The sequence below is a fragment of the Gorilla gorilla genome, chromosome 2 (assembly GCF_029281585.2).
Source record: "Gorilla gorilla gorilla isolate KB3781 chromosome 2, NHGRI_mGorGor1-v2.1_pri, whole genome shotgun sequence".
In the NCBI taxonomy this organism is placed as follows: domain Eukaryota; kingdom Metazoa; phylum Chordata; class Mammalia; order Primates; family Hominidae; genus Gorilla; species Gorilla gorilla.
The window spans coordinates 47,764,404-47,779,810 of NC_086017.1; the positions used below are offsets into that span (position 1 = coordinate 47,764,404).

At 41.1% G+C, this 15,407-nt stretch overlaps 1 protein-coding gene across 4 annotated transcripts in view; it reads left to right on the forward strand.

Moving 5' to 3' along the window:
- The first annotated feature begins 515 nt into the window (after positions 1 to 515).
- CTDSPL (CTD small phosphatase like) overlaps positions 516 to 15,407 on the forward strand; it is a 122,816-nt gene continuing 107,924 nt past the window's right edge. For all 4 annotated transcript variants that reach the window (XM_031009405.2, XM_031009404.2, XM_055381281.1 and 1 more), the window contains exon 1: positions 516 to 690. In XM_031009405.2, the coding sequence (XP_030865265.1) occupies positions 612 to 690 (79 nt within the window). In that variant the 5' untranslated portion in view covers positions 516 to 611. The remainder of the gene's footprint in view (positions 691 to 15,407) is intronic.

The window sequence follows — 15,407 nt, forward strand, 5'->3', positions numbered from 1 at the left end:
ACACCCCTCACTTCTACCCCCCCGAGCCCCTCTGCCGTCCGCTACACCCCGAGCCCCTCACCCCACTCAAGTGCCCTGGGCCCCCGCGCGCGCGGCCGCCCCCTCCCGCCCTCCACTCACCCTGTGTCGGCCCCGCTCCCCTCTCCCCCACCAGGCGAGCAGGCGAGCGGGCAGAGCCCGCGGCGGAGGCCGGTCCCCGGGCCGGGACACACCCACCCGCCCGCCCTTCTTCTTTCCCTCCCTTCCTTTCTCCTTCCCTCCCTCTCTCCCGCCCTCCCGCCCTCGCTCGCTCCTTCCCCCTCGCCCGCCCGCTCCCGCTTCCAGCGGCGCCGGGCCTCCCGCTCCGCCTCCCCGTGCGCGGCTCTCCCGGGCGCGGCTCCGGGGTTCATGGTGACGAGGCGGCGGCCGCTCGAGCCCAGCGGCGGCGGCGGCGGGAGCTGGGGCGCGGGCCCGGGCCGCCTCTCCCAGAGCGCGGGGCCGGGCGGCGGGCGCGCCCAGGCAGCGGCTGCGAGCGCCCCCCCGCGCCGCGCCCCCGCGCCCCCCGCGCCGCGCCCCCGCGCGCTTGGCTTGCGGGGGGCCGGGCCTGCGGGCGGCCGCCGCGCCGCGCACCCATGGACGGCCCGGCCATCATCACCCAGGTGACCAACCCCAAGGAGGACGAGGGCCGGTTGCCGGGCGCGGGCGAGAAAGGTGAGGAGGGGCGCAGGCTGCCGCGGGCTGGGGGCGAGCGCACACCCCGCGCCGCTGGAGTTCACTGCCGGGCGCCGGCATGGGCCTGGGGGAGGGGTGCACAGGGCCCGGAGGGTGCGTGGGTGTGGGGTGCGCCCGGAGGAGAGCGAGGCTGCCAGAGTGCGTGTGCCGACCGAGCCAGTGTGAGTGTGCAGGGGCTGGCGGAGAGACTGGGAGCGAGTGTGTGTGCATCTAACCGGGAGGTTGTGAGTTTGTGTGCGCGCACGCCCGCAGAGAAGTTGTGAGCCTGTGTGTGCACCTAACACAGAGGTTCTAAGTGTGTGCACTTGTATGTGTGTGTGCACACGCGGACAGAGTGATTGTAAGGATATGTGTGCACCTCACAGAGAGGTTGTGAGATTGTAAGGGTTTGCGCACCTAACGGAGACGTTGTGAGTGCTTTTTTTCCTGACAGGCTGTGAGTTTGTGTTGTGTGTATTAGAGGTTTGTATGGGCCTGACTGAGGGGTTGTGGAATGTGTGTGCGTGAACATGAGCCTGGAGAGGTTCTATGTCTGTTCACTCCTGACAGAGTTTGTGAGTGTGTATAATTGTGTGACTACACCACCCAACTGGCAGATTGAATGTGTTGTATACCTCTACTGGGAGGGCGTGTATGTGTGTAAATTGTATACAATGAGGCTGTGTGCATCAGTGCACCTAACCACGAACCTGTGTGTACAGATGTGTGTGCCTTCCTGTGTATCAGACAATGAGGCCATGTGTCTGGGTGTGTTTAGTTGGTTGTGCAAGTGCTGGAGTCTGGGGGGGAGAAGAGGCAGTTCGGAGCCATCCCCGCTTTCTCCCTTCTCCACTCTGCTGTCTCCGGGCCACCAGCATGTTGGGAGGACTTACGAGGCCTGGCCCTTCCAGGGCCCTTTTAGGACCCAGCTTTAAAGGGCACTTGTGGATCCCTTATGGTGCCAGGAGTGTCCCCTCCCAGAAAGCTGGCCAAGGGCTCAGCCAGCACTGTGCTTCTGTGCCTGGTTTGATTTTGGCACATTTTGACCCCAGCCCCCCATTCTGTTTCCTTTTTGTCCTTTCTCTTGGTGTCTGTGTTCCCACTTAGAGACTTGGCGTGTCCCCCTCTCTTGCATGCCTGGAGCTTTCTGTGCCTCTAGTGTGTTGGGACTTGGACAGACTGTTTTGAAGGGTCAAGGAATCTGGCTTCTTTTGTTCTGGTGACTAAAGCTTGCCTCATTCTCTTCCTGTCCTGCGCCTCGTGAACACCTGGACTGAGGTCAGGTGCAGCCCACCAGGACCCCTGACCCCTCTCCAGGCCGGAGCTGGCCACAGCCGGCTTTGGGGATGAGTCAGATTTCTTTCTAGGGGCTCCCACCTTTGCTGTGCCAGTGGGTGAGGTGTGCAGCCCCTGCTAGAAATCTGCGTGGGAGTGAGGGGAATATTCTGCCTCTCCTCAGGCAGAGGCCACTGGACAAGCCCATCAGAAAAACGGAAGGAACCAGCAGGTACCCTCAGGTTGGGCATTTGTCAACCTGTTTGCAGTTTCGTAGACCACAAACATTGTATGTGTCTGCAGACTGGATTTCTTTTATGTAAAATAAAGAATTCAAACTCTCTCAGTCATTTTTCTGTGCCTTTCAGATGGTCTAAAAAATTCTGCAAGAGAGTGCTCCTGGTAAATCCCCGTATTTCTCTGGGACCCAAGTGGGCAGCTGCTTGGTGATCTGGACTTCCTGCCATAGGGGCTGTTAGTTCTTGGAGCCCTGGCTGGATGTGTGCCCTCAGGGAGCGTTTGGTTGGAGGCATCAAGGAGGTTTGCTTCCTGTGCTCCTTACCAGCTGTGGATTGAGTGCTTTGTGTGATGCTTTGCCAGAGAGAATCCACAGCTCTTTGAGGAGAGGTGTGGCACAAAGCAGGGAAATATTTGTCAGAGCCTCAGACCTCCTGCTGCCCCCCACCTGACTCCAGGAGCAGGAGCAGGAGCTCTGCCAACTTTCCCTTTTCCTCTAGGTGCTAGGATTTTTAAAACAAAGAATCAATCTATCCAAAATCCAAACCATGTACAAATACTCCAGGATAGAGCTTGTTCTATTCAACTTGTTTACATTACTTTTCATGACAATCTTTTATTATCTTCAGCAGCCTATTTTGTTTGCCAGTGTCAGATTGGTTGTTTGTTAACCGATTAGAGGAATTCTTTACCTGCAGCCCTGGGGTGGGGTGGTTGGCTCGTAGGTCCTTCTTGCTGAAGCATTGAAATCCTACTCAATTTAGTTCTTCACTTTAAAAAATGGAAATAATTTTGGTTACCTATAATGTCGCAATAAACTCTAAAGTCAAATGTTGGAACAGTTTCTTCAGATTTGTAAACCAGTAAACCGGTTCAGCAATGTTTCTAGCTTAAGCGTGTTGATATCTTCAGATGGGCACATAAAATCATGTAAAACACATTTTTACATAATTTTATTTTGAGATAAACAATTATTTTGTTTTAAAAATATTGGGCCTGGAATATTTTAAATATTTAAGTTTTATAATAGGGAAGAAACTATTGCTTTTACATGTTTACTTTCATCATTTATTCTGTAAAATAGGAATAGTAATGACTACCTCTGGGGTGTGACCTGAGGGTTCAAAGAGATGATGTACATTAAAGACTCTGCCTGGTTCACCACTGTGTCATGATTCCATAAATCTTTCTTTAGATACAGATTTACAAAGGAAGTACTAAGCATGGGCTGTGGTGTTTTGCACCAAGTTGAATTACTTCTTGACACATTGCCACGTGGTGGTGCACAACTCAGAGATGACTGTCACTGTCAGCCTGGCCTGTCACAGAATGCTCATATCTTACAGTTGTGTTTGATTTGGTTGATAATGTCAAGATAAAGAGACAAATTTCCCTGTAAGTTTAACTCAGCCTACTTTGCAATCTGGAAATTTCCTCTTACACATTAATAGGAAAATGTCCAACAGTACAGTAGAAAAGTGGACAAGAGTTAGGAACAAGAAAGTCATAGAGGAAGAAATCTGAATGGCCAATAAATATATGAAATGGTGCTCTACTTCATGTGAAACCTTTTCATGCATCAGCTTGGTTAAACATTTAAATGACTGCCAATGTTCAAAGTAGAGAAAGGTTTGGAAAATGACTTAATAGACTTTTGTGAGAGAATAAAGTGAGTACAGAGTTTTTAGAGAGTAATTTAATACTGAATCAATTAGGAACACATTTGGCTGCAAGTAACAGAAAACCAGATTTACTGCAGCTTAAACCAATAGGAGTTTATTCTTCCCACATAATAAGCTGTCTGAGGTAGGCTGCTGATAGCTTTTTCAGCAACTCATTGATACCAGGGCCAACATCATAGTGATTCTCCTGGTTTTCCCTCATGTTATAGCATGGCTGCCACCCCTCCAAACACCACAGCCACCTTTAGGGCAGGAAAAAGAGTGCCAGTCTTGTGTATTCCTTTTACCTGGAAAGCAGAAACGCAAAAACATTCCTAGGGACCACCCAGAAAACTTTGCTGATGTTTAATTGGCCAGAACCAGGCCACATGGCTACCCCTTGCTGCAAACAGAGTGAGGAAAGTGAGTTTCCAGCTTTTAAACCAGCCTTTGCTGTGGGAGGCAGGAGGGGAGAAGATTGAAAATAGGTGGGAACAGGTATTGGTTCAGCCAAACAGCAGTATTGACCACACACTGAAAGCTCCTGTTCTACTTCTGAGTTTCTGTTCTAGAGAAATAACCTCATTTGTGCTCAAAGAAACATGTACAAGGATTTTCACTTAACGGCTACATTGCTTGCAATAGCAAGTATTAGAACCATCCTAAGTGTCAGTAGGTGAATGGTTAGGCTATGATACATCAATAGCAGAATACTGTGAGGCAGTTGAAAAGAATGAGCTAAATTAAATCTAAACATACAGATATGTGAATTTTCAAGACATTTTAAAGCAGGAAAAATTTTGAAGAACAGTATAAACAGTATGGTTCCTACCTTTGTAAAAAAAATCACACATACACACACACAACTGTATATTTGTTTAGAAATACAGAAAAAGTAATATGGAAGGAAATAAGCTGACAACAAATATTCCTCTGGGAGAAGACTGGACAACAAAGATTCCTCTAGGGAGAGGAAACTTTGCCTTTTGTTTAAATATTAATGAAATATACTCATTTTACAGATGAAATTTTTTAACTAAAAAATGAAATTTCCCATAGCTCTTTGAAGGGAAAGAAATAATTTGAGGGAATTGAACAATAATAAAACCAAAAAAAATCTCAATTAGTATGCAGTATTAGCAAGAACATATCAATGATATCTAAACAGTTACTTATTTTGTAAGCTAATATGTGTCCTTGATGAGATTTCTGCAGGAAAATTTGTTTGGGCAGATATTTTTGCCTAAGGTGCTAGGTGTGTTTCCTTTAAATGTTTGTAATACTCAGTGTTAATTCAGAAACTTTAAGCTTTGGGCTGCTAATAAAATTATAGCAAAGAGAAGACTTTTGGAAGCAATAATTATTTCAGATGACGGAAGCAGATTTATAGTAGATTCAGACTGATTAACTTTTTTATATTAAACTTTTTATTTGGAGATAACTGTAAATTTACACGCAGTTTTAAGAAGTCACAGAGACTTTCTATGCCCTCTACCCAGTTTCTCTTATTACTGACATCTTGTAAAACTGTATAGTATCACATCAGGATGTTGACATTGATATAGTCAAGGTATAGAAAAATTTCATCACCAGGAGGATCCCTCCTGTTGCCCTTCAGAGTCACACTGCTTCCCTCCCATGCCCACCCTGCTCCATAGCCCACTGGTGACCACTAATCCACTCTACATTTCTAAAATTTTATCTTTTTAGGAACATTATCTAAATGGAATCAAACAGTATGTGATCTTTTGGAATTGCTTTTTTTCACTCAACATAATTATCTGGAGATTCATCCAGGTTGTTCCTTGTATTAATCTTTTTTTTAAAATTGCTCAATTGTATTCCATGACATGGATATACCACAGTTCGTTTAACCGTTCACGCTTTGAATGATCTGTACATTGTTTCTAGATTTTGAGTATTATGAATAAAGTTGCAATAAACATTGGTATACATGTTTTTGTTTGAACCTAAGTCTTCATATCTCTGGGATAAATGCCCAGTGTGCAATTGCTGGATCATATGGTAGTTGCATGTTTACTTTTTAAAGAAACTGCCAAACTGTTTTCTTGAGTAAATGTAGCATTTTACATACCCACCAGCAATGTATAAGTGATCCAGTTTCTCTGCATCCTCACCAGCATTTGGTGTTGTCACTGTTTTTAAAAATTTTTATTTTGAAATAATTATAGACTCGAAAGAAGTTGCAAAAATAATACAGAGAGGTCCCATGTACCCATCACCTAGTGTCCCCTAACGCTAACGTCTTATATAATTGTATATTTCATTATCAAAACCAGGAAATTGACATTGGCAAATACAGTTGTTTAGACTACAGACCTTACTCACATTTCACCAGTTTTTGCATGAATTCATTTTTTGTAGCTTTATGCATCTTTAACACATTTATGTTTGTATAACCACCATCATAAGCTACAGAACTCATTTGTCACCACAAAGGAACTCCTTTGAGTTACCTTTTTCATTTCTTTTTTAAAAACTGATATATAATATTTGTACATTTTTCGAGGTACATATGATATTTTATATGCATACAATAGTGTAATGATCAAGTCAGGGTATTTAGGGTATCCATCACCTTGAGTAATTATCACTTCACTATTTTTCATATTAGCCATTCTGATATGTGGTGGTAGCTTATACGGTTTTAATTTGCATTTCCCTGATGGCTAATGATGTTGAACATCTTTTCATGTGCTTATTTTTCTTCTATATATCTTCTTTGATGAGCCGTCCCTTCATGTCTTTTGCCCATGTTCTAACTGGATTTTTTTAAACTGTCAAGTTTTGAGAATTTTTATATATTATAGATATTAGTCCTTTTTCAGATATGTGGTTTGCAAGTATTTCTTCTAGCCTATAGCTTGGCTTTTCATCCTCTAAAGAGCCTTTTTCAGAGCAAAAGTTTTAAATTTTGATAAGGTGCAATATATAAATATTTCCTTTTATTGATTGTGCTTTTGGTGTCAAATCTAAGAACTCTCTGCCTAGCACTAGATCCCGAAGGTTTTCTCCTACGCTTTTTCCAAGTTTTATAATTTTACATTAAATTTAAGTTCATGATCCATTCTGAGTCCATTTTTTAATAAGGCGTGAAACTTTGGTTTGGTTTTTTGTCTCTGAGTATCTGGTTGCTTCAGCTACATTTGTTGAAAAAGTCATCTGTCCTTCCTCCTTTGAATTTCTTTTGCATCTTTGTCAAAAATTAGTTGGGCATATTTATGTGGGTCTGTTTCTGGGTTTATTTATTTTGTCCCACTGATCTATATGTCCATCCCCCTGCCTATACTATATAATCTTGATTTCTGTAGCTAAATAATAAGTCATGATATAGAGTAGACTGATCCTTCCAACTTCTGTTCTTTTTCAAAATTGTTTTAGCTGTTCTAGTTTTGTTGCCACATTGTGTAAATTTTACAATACTCTTGTCTATATCTACAAATATCTTCCTGAGATTTTGATAGGAATTGAATTAAACCTGTGTATCAATTTGAGGAGAACTGACATCTTTTCTAGATTAAGTCTTCCAATCCATGAACACAGTATGTCTCTCTATTTATTTAGATCTTTGATTCTGCCATTAGGCTTTCAGCATACAAGTCCTATTAATATTTTATTAGATTTACATCTGAGTGTTCTTTTTAAACTATACATATTTTAATTGATATATCATAATTTTACATATTTATAGGGTATATAATCATATAAACACATTGCGTAGTGATCAGATCAAGGTAATTAGCATATCCATCATCTCAAACATTTATCATTTCTTTGTGTTGGGCGCATTTATTATCCTCCTTTTAGTTATTTAAAACTATATAGTATTGTTGCCCATAGTTATCCTACAATGCTGTAGAGTGTTTATTTTTTAAGCGACTGTCAATTGTATTTATTTTTTATTTTGGTGCCCACGTGTTTAGTGCTAACATGCAGACATACAAAAGATTTTTGAATACTTATCTTGTATCCTATGACCTTGCTGAGCTCACTTATTAGTTGTAAGAGGCTTTTTATAGATTCCCTGAGGTTTTTTACATAGACAAACATGTCATCAAATAAGAACACTTACATGTCTTCATTTCTGACTTGTATGCCTTTTATTTATTTTTCTTGCTTTATTGCACTGACTAGAACTTTAGCAGTATGTCGAACAAGAGTAGTGAGAATGGACATCCTTGCCTTGGTCCCAGTCTTAGGGGGAAACCATTCAGTATTTTATCATTAGTATAATGTCAGCTGTAGATTTTTTAATAGAAGTCTTTAACAGGTTGAGGAAGTAACCTTCTAATTCAATTTTTCTGAGAGTTTTTAATCAAGAATGAATGTTAACTTTTGTCTTATGCTTTTTCTGCAACAATTAGTGTAATCATGTGATTTTTCTCCTTTAGTCTGTTAATGCGATAGATTAAACTGATTTTTGAATATTGAACCAGACTTGCGTCCATGGAATGAATCTTACTTGGTTGTGGTGTATAATTCTTTCTATATATTGATAAATTCTATTTGCTAATATTTTGTTAAGGATTTTTTTGTCTGTAAGTGATGTTGGTCTGCAGTTTTCTTTTTTTGTGTTGTCTTTATCTGGTTTGGTATCAGCGTTACCTCTCTTTTGTATTGTGGAAGAGATTGTGTAGAATTGGTGTGAATTTTCCAGTGAAATCATCTGGGCCTGGACTTTTTTTTCGGAGGGATGGGGGTTGGGGGGAATTTTTAAACTACAAATCGAATTTTCTTAATAGTTATAGAGCTATTTAAATTATCTCTTTCAGATTGGGCAACTTGGGTAGTTTTTTGTTTTTCTGAGATTTGAGTCATTTCATCTAAGTTGTCAAATTTGTGTGTATAGAGCTATTCATAGCATTATTCCCTTATTACCTTTTTGATGCCTGCAGAATCTGTAGTGTTATGCCCTGTTTCATTCCTGATGTTGACAATGTGTGTCTTCCATCTTATTTTTTGTGTGTCAATCTTGCTGGAGGTTTCTCAATTTTCTTATTCTTTACAAATAACCAGTTCTTTGTTGCACTGATTTTTAAAATTGCTTTTCTGTTTTCAACTTTGTTGATTTCTGTTCTTATCTTTATTTCCTTCCGCTTTATTTGGGTTTATTTTGCTCTTCTTTTTCTAGGTTCTTGAAGGGGCACTTAGATGAATGATTTGAGGCTTTCTCCCTTTCCTAATTTATGCATTTAGTGCTACAAGTTTCTCTCTCAACACTACCTTAGCTGTGTCCCACAAATTTTGATATTTTGCAATTTTGGTTTTCATTCAGTTCAATACTTTTTAAAAATATACTTTATTTTTAAAAGCAGTTTTAGGTTCACAGCCATATTGAGCAGAAAGCACAGAGAATTTCCATATATTCCCTGACTGCACAGATGCATAGCTCCCCATACTATCAACATCCCACACCAGAGTGGCCCATTTATTATAATTGATAAACCTGTGTTGACATGTCATCATCACCCCAGGTCCAAGAACATAAGGGTTCACTCCTGGGGTTTTATATTCTATGAGTTTGTACAAATGTATAATTACATATACTCACCCTTATAGTATTATACAGAATAATTTCATTGCCCTAAACATCCTCTGTGCTCCACTTATTCATCTCTCTCTCCCCTGCCCAATCCCTGGCAACCACTGATCTTTTTACTGTCACCATAGGTTTGCCTTTTCTAGAACGTCATATACTTGGAATCGTATAGTATGTAGCCATTTCAGATTTGCTTCCTTCACTTAGTAATATGCATTTTCATTTCCTCCATGTCTTTTCATGGCTTGTTAACTTATTTCTTTTTAATACTGATTAATATTTCATAGTCTGTATGTACCACAGTTTATCCATTCACCTACTGAAGAGCATGTTGGTTGCTTCCAAGTTTTAGCCCTTATGAATAAAGCTACTATAAACATATGTGTGCAGGTCTTTGTGTAGATTTAAGTTTTCAGCTCTTTAGGGTAAATACCAAGGTACATGATTGCTGGTTTGTATGGTAAGAGTATTTTGTTGTTTTGTAAGAAACTGCCAAACTGTGTTCCAAAGTGGCCCTACCATCTTTAGCTTTCAGAAGTTTAGTTATGATATGTCTTGGCATGGATTTCTTTTAGCTTATTCTGTTTGCAGTTCATTCTGCTTCTTGGTTTATGTCTTTGCTAAACTGGGGGAGTTTTCAGGCATTATTTTCTTGAGTACTTTTTCAGCTCTGCTCTTTCTCTTCTCCTTCTGAGACTATGATGACATAAATGTTAGATCTTTTGTTATAGTCCCAGAGGTTTATCCATACTGAGCTTTTTTGGTTTTCAGTCTTTTCTCCCCTATGTTGTTCAGTTGGGTAATTTCTGTTGTTCTGTCTTCAAATTTGTTGGGTTTTTTTCCTTATTTCTTCTAGTCTGTTATTGAGCACATCCACTGAGGTTTTTATCTCAATTATTATATTTTTTAGTTCTAAGTTTTCCATTTGGTTTTTCTTTATATCTTCCTCTTCTCTGCTGAGACTATTTCTTTGCTGAGGCTCTGTCTCACCCAGGCTGGAGCGGAGTGCAGTGGTGTGATCATGGCTCACTGCAGCCTCAACCTCGTGGACTCAAGTGATCCTCCCATCTCAGCCTCCTGAGTAGCTGCGACTACAGGCACATGTTTTGTTTTGCCTGGCTTAATGTTTTGTATTTTTTGTAGAGTCGGGGGTCAGCCTATGTTACCCAGGCTTTAAACATGCTCCTAATTGTTTGTTGAAGCATTTTTTAAAAAATCATGGCTGCTTTAAAATCTTTATCAGATAAGTGTAGGATCTCTGTCATCCTGGTGTTGGGTTGGCATTTATTGATTTTTTTCATTCAGTTCGGGAAGTCCTTGTTCTTCGTATAATAAGCAAATTACAATTGAAACCGGGACATTTTTGTATTATATTATGAGACTCTGGGTCTTATTTAAGCCTTCTGTTTTGGTTGGTTTTCTCTGACATGCCCCCAGCAGGAAAGAAGCACTGCCTTGTTAATGTCAGGTGGAGTGGATGTCAAGGCTCCCTACTTAGGCTCTTTTTTTTTTTTTTTTTTTATCTTTTTTTTTTTTGTTTTGAGACTGAGTCACTCTGTTGCCCAGGCTGGAGTGAAGTGGTGCAATCTCAGCTAACTGCAACCTCCACCTCCCAGATTCAAGTGATTCTCCTGCCTCAGCCTCCTGAGTAGCTGGGACTACAAGTGCCTGCCAGCATGCCCAGCTAATTTTTGTATTTTTAGTAGAGGTGGGGTTTCACCACGTTGGCCAGGATGGTCTCGATCTCTTGACCTCCTGATCCGCCCGCCCTGGCCTCCCAAAGTGCTGGGATTATAGGCATGAGCCACCGCGCCCAGCCCCCACTTTGCCTCTTTTGACCTGCTGCTGGGCAGGAAGAGAGTTCGGCTTCTGTGTGGTCTCTACTGTACTGCAATGGGAGTGTTCATTACCACTGGCTGTGAGTGAAAGCCCTGACTTCCTGTGCCTCCTCTGACACCACCTCAATGGGAAGGGGAGCACCTCATTACTGCTGGATAGGAGTAGAAGTCCAAGGTGGCCATGTGGTCTCCACTGACCACTGGGAGAAGAGGGAGCTCATTACCAGCTTTCAGGGATGAGTCCCCGCTTCATATTTGGCCACCTTTAACACCACTCCAGCATGGGTGGTAGGATGCCTCATTACACCCTATGAGGGTGGAATTCTAGGTAGCCATTAGGTTTTCTCTGGCATGAGTAGGTGTGTGGCGGAAGGGATGGGGGTGATATTAGGCTATAGTAGAGCAGTTTTGTCTGAAAGATTTCTGTCTTGCAAGACTGCCCCTTTTCTGGTCCTTTGGTTACAGAGAGTAGGCTTTTATTGGGTATCTTTGTCTGCAACTGTCGGTTTTCTCCCATAGCCAGCTTCTTTACCTCCAAGTCTAGGACCTATCTACCAGGCAAAAAGAAAACCCAGGGAAATCACCACCCTATTGTTCTTTAGTATTCAAGGTCCCTAGCTGATCTGCTTTCTTCTTTCCATCTTTCACAGTCTTTTGATGTTTATTTTATATATAATGTCCAGGATTTTCAGTTGTACTTAGTGGCAAACAGAGGAAGACGTATGTCTACTCCATCTTCTTGGAGGCAGAAGTCCCCTGATTTTTAGACCTATCCAAATTAAGTATTTTAAGGAAGACTAGAATTAGAAAGTTGTCATTTTAAAGGTTTATTTTAATATTATGCTAATGACTGATGTAAAAGTCAAATTCAGTTAGTGCTTTGAAAATCTTAATTGTCCATTAAAAAGAGAAAAGATAATTCACTGTGAAATCAAGTGTAGATCAGTAGGGCATCAGTGACAACTGTGATTTAAGCAACCTTAATGAGATGCATTCATAAACTTTGGTCTTAATATCAAAATTTTAGCTTCAAGTTCATGAGTGTCCTAACTTAAATGTATTTCAAATCTAATATTCTGTTTGATTAGCAAGCATATTTAACCTGATAGCTTTCACTTTGTTTCTCAGTTAAGGAAGCATCCATTTAAGTAAACAGAAATATCTTCTTGGGGCAAACACAAAGGACCTTATATCTGGATTTAGCACTCATGGTGCGTAGACAGGGCTTGCTGGCCAGTGACTAGAAGAGTCTGCTTCCAGTCTGGGCTACCCTGAAAGTAGGTCTTTGGGCTCCAGAAACTTGCCCCAAGCTGTACTTAACTGTAGCATCCCAGGTTGGGGAAGAACCCCATTTGGCATGGCAGCACTGGGTGTTCAGAAGGGACCACACCACTTCAAGTTTAATTCTGAAGTAAATGGCTTTTTCCCTTTTGGTGATGTTGAGGGTGTGGATTGAGGGGGTACATAAAAGTGCCAGTGGGTTCACCAGGCTGTTCAGCTAGGAGTTGGCCATGGTCAGGAAATGCTCTGGCCATAAATGAGTCTAGATTTAAATACAGACACAAGGCCGGGCACGGTGGCTCAATGCCTGTAATCCCAGCCCTTTGGGAGGCCAAGGCAGGCAGATCACGAGGTCAAGAGATTGAGACCATCCTGGCCAACATGGTGAAACCCCGTCTCTACTAAAAATACAAACATGAGCTGGGCGTGGTGGCACGCACCTGTAGTCCCAGCTGCTCGGGAGGCTGAGGCAGGAGAATTGCTTGAATCCGGAAGGCAGAGGTTGCAGTGAGCCGAGACTGCACCACTGCACTCTAGCCTGGCGACAGAGCGAGACTCCGTCTCAAAAAATAATAATAGTAATAAATAAATAAATACAGACAGACACATGCACACACACAAGTTTCTTCATTTGCTTTGATGGTAACCTATGGTGCCAAGGGAAGCAGCATCTAGCTATTGAAAAAGGGAGTGAAGGGATTCTCTTGGGTAATGTTGAAAGAATTATATGTCTTAGAACTTACTTTGCAGGTTTGAAATCTTGACTTACCAGACATTTAAAGTTCAGTATTTTAATGACCTATCTTCCTCTTAAAAATCCACTACCTTTAAATAATTCTTCCCTTTAATTTCTTAACATATATTTTCCTATATTTAAAAAATGGGGATGCATATTCAGTGCTTTATTTGAAATAAAACTAAGCAAATACTTGTCTTTATGGCTCTGAAGTAGTATCAAATAATGGAGCAAAGTCTCAGGAACTGTTTGTAGCACTGGGTTGGGATGTGGACATTTTTGTATTTGAGATCAGGACTGGAAACACTGGTAGTATAGTCCTCTGAAACCAGGACCTAATAAGCAGTGGCCTTTCTGGATGCTAGAGATTATGTAATCACCTAAGTAATAGCTCATTTTGATTCTGAGTAGCTGCTTCTAGTTAAAAACTGAAAAGCTTTCTTTGTAATTATAATTTATATTAAGGCTATTTGCCAAAATGTTTTAAAATCCTGGTATTTAAAGCACTTTAAAAATTGAAGAGAAGCAGCTTAATATTTGATGACTGATGCTATTCTTACCTTTCAAAATCAGTATTTAAGCTTTCAGTGTTTCAGGCTTTCTTGAACAGACTGCACTGCCTTGTCAACATGGCTTGAATAAATGTAGCCTTTTAGTACCAATAAGAATTCATACTGTACTTTAAACTGTATGTAATCTTTCTCTCTGTATTCTGATCAAGATTTAGCTCTTATGCTTAGCCTATGATACATTTGTTCTAAGTATCTGGCTCCCTTATGTACAAGTCAGAAACCATTGATTTTAATTCCAAAGACTTCAGTTAGAGTCATATTTTGTTTTCTTTTTTTGAGGATATAGCTGAACATATTCATTTTTGTTTAGTTAGAATTATACATTTCATAGCAATCGTGAAATAAGTATAAAATTTGAGTTGCTATTAATTCTGTCTAATGTATGAGCACTTATTGGTAAGCGTTAGTTTTTATACTCTGTAGTAGACCTTGTATCACTACATAGGCCTGTCTTCTGTCCTTGAATTTTTTTAAGTTTAATTTTTTATTGACTGGGTGTGGTGGCTCACACCTGTAATCCCAGCACTCTAGGAGGCTGAGGTGGGAGGATCACTGGGGCCCAGGAGTTAGAGACCAGCCTGGAAAACATGGTGGGACCCCATCTGTACAAAAAATAAAAATAAATTAACAGGGCGTGGTGGTGCACACCTGTGGTCTCAGCACTTTAGGAGGATGAGGCGGAGGATTGCTTGAGCCTGGGAGGTGGAGGCTGTAGTGAGCCATCATTGCACAACTGCACTCCAGCCTGAGTGACAGAGCAAGACCATGTCTCATTAAAAAAAAAATTAAGGTAAATTTGCATACTGTAAAAATTACTCTTTTTCGTGTAACCCAGGTTAAAAAGTTTCAAGAGTTTTGGCAAACTCATACAGCTGTATAACCACTACCACAATCAAGATAGAGAGTATTTCCATCACCCCCAAAATATTCTCTGTGGTGGTACCATTTTGACTCCCACCAGCAATGTATGATACTTCTAGTTGATGTGCATCCTTGTCAGCACTTGATATTGTCAGTTTTTAAATTTTAGCCATTATAGTGGGTATTTAGTGGTATCTCATCATAGTTTCATTTTGTGTTTCCTAAATCTCTGATGATGTTGAACTTCTTTTTATGTGTTTATTTGCTGTCCAAATAACTTCCTTGGTGAAGTGTTCAAACTGCTGCCATTTTTTAAAAACTGAATTGTTTGAGTGCTTATTATTGTGGGTTTTTAATGTAATTCTGTTTACAAGTACTTTGTTGAATATGTGTTTTGTAAATGTTTTTCCCAGTCTATGGTTTATATTTTTATTGTCTTAGCAATGTCTTTTTTTTTTCAAAAATTCTTATTATGATAAAATACATATAACATTAAATTTAGCAGTGGCTCACACCTGTAATCCCAGCACTTTGGGAGGCTGAGGCGGGTGAATCACGAGGTCAGGAGTTCAAGACCAGCCTGACTAACATGGTGAAACCCCGTCTCTACTAAAAATACAAAAATTAGCCAGGTGTGGTGGTGCACGCCTGTAATCCCAGCTACTCAGGAGGTTGAGGAAGGAGAATCGCTTGAAC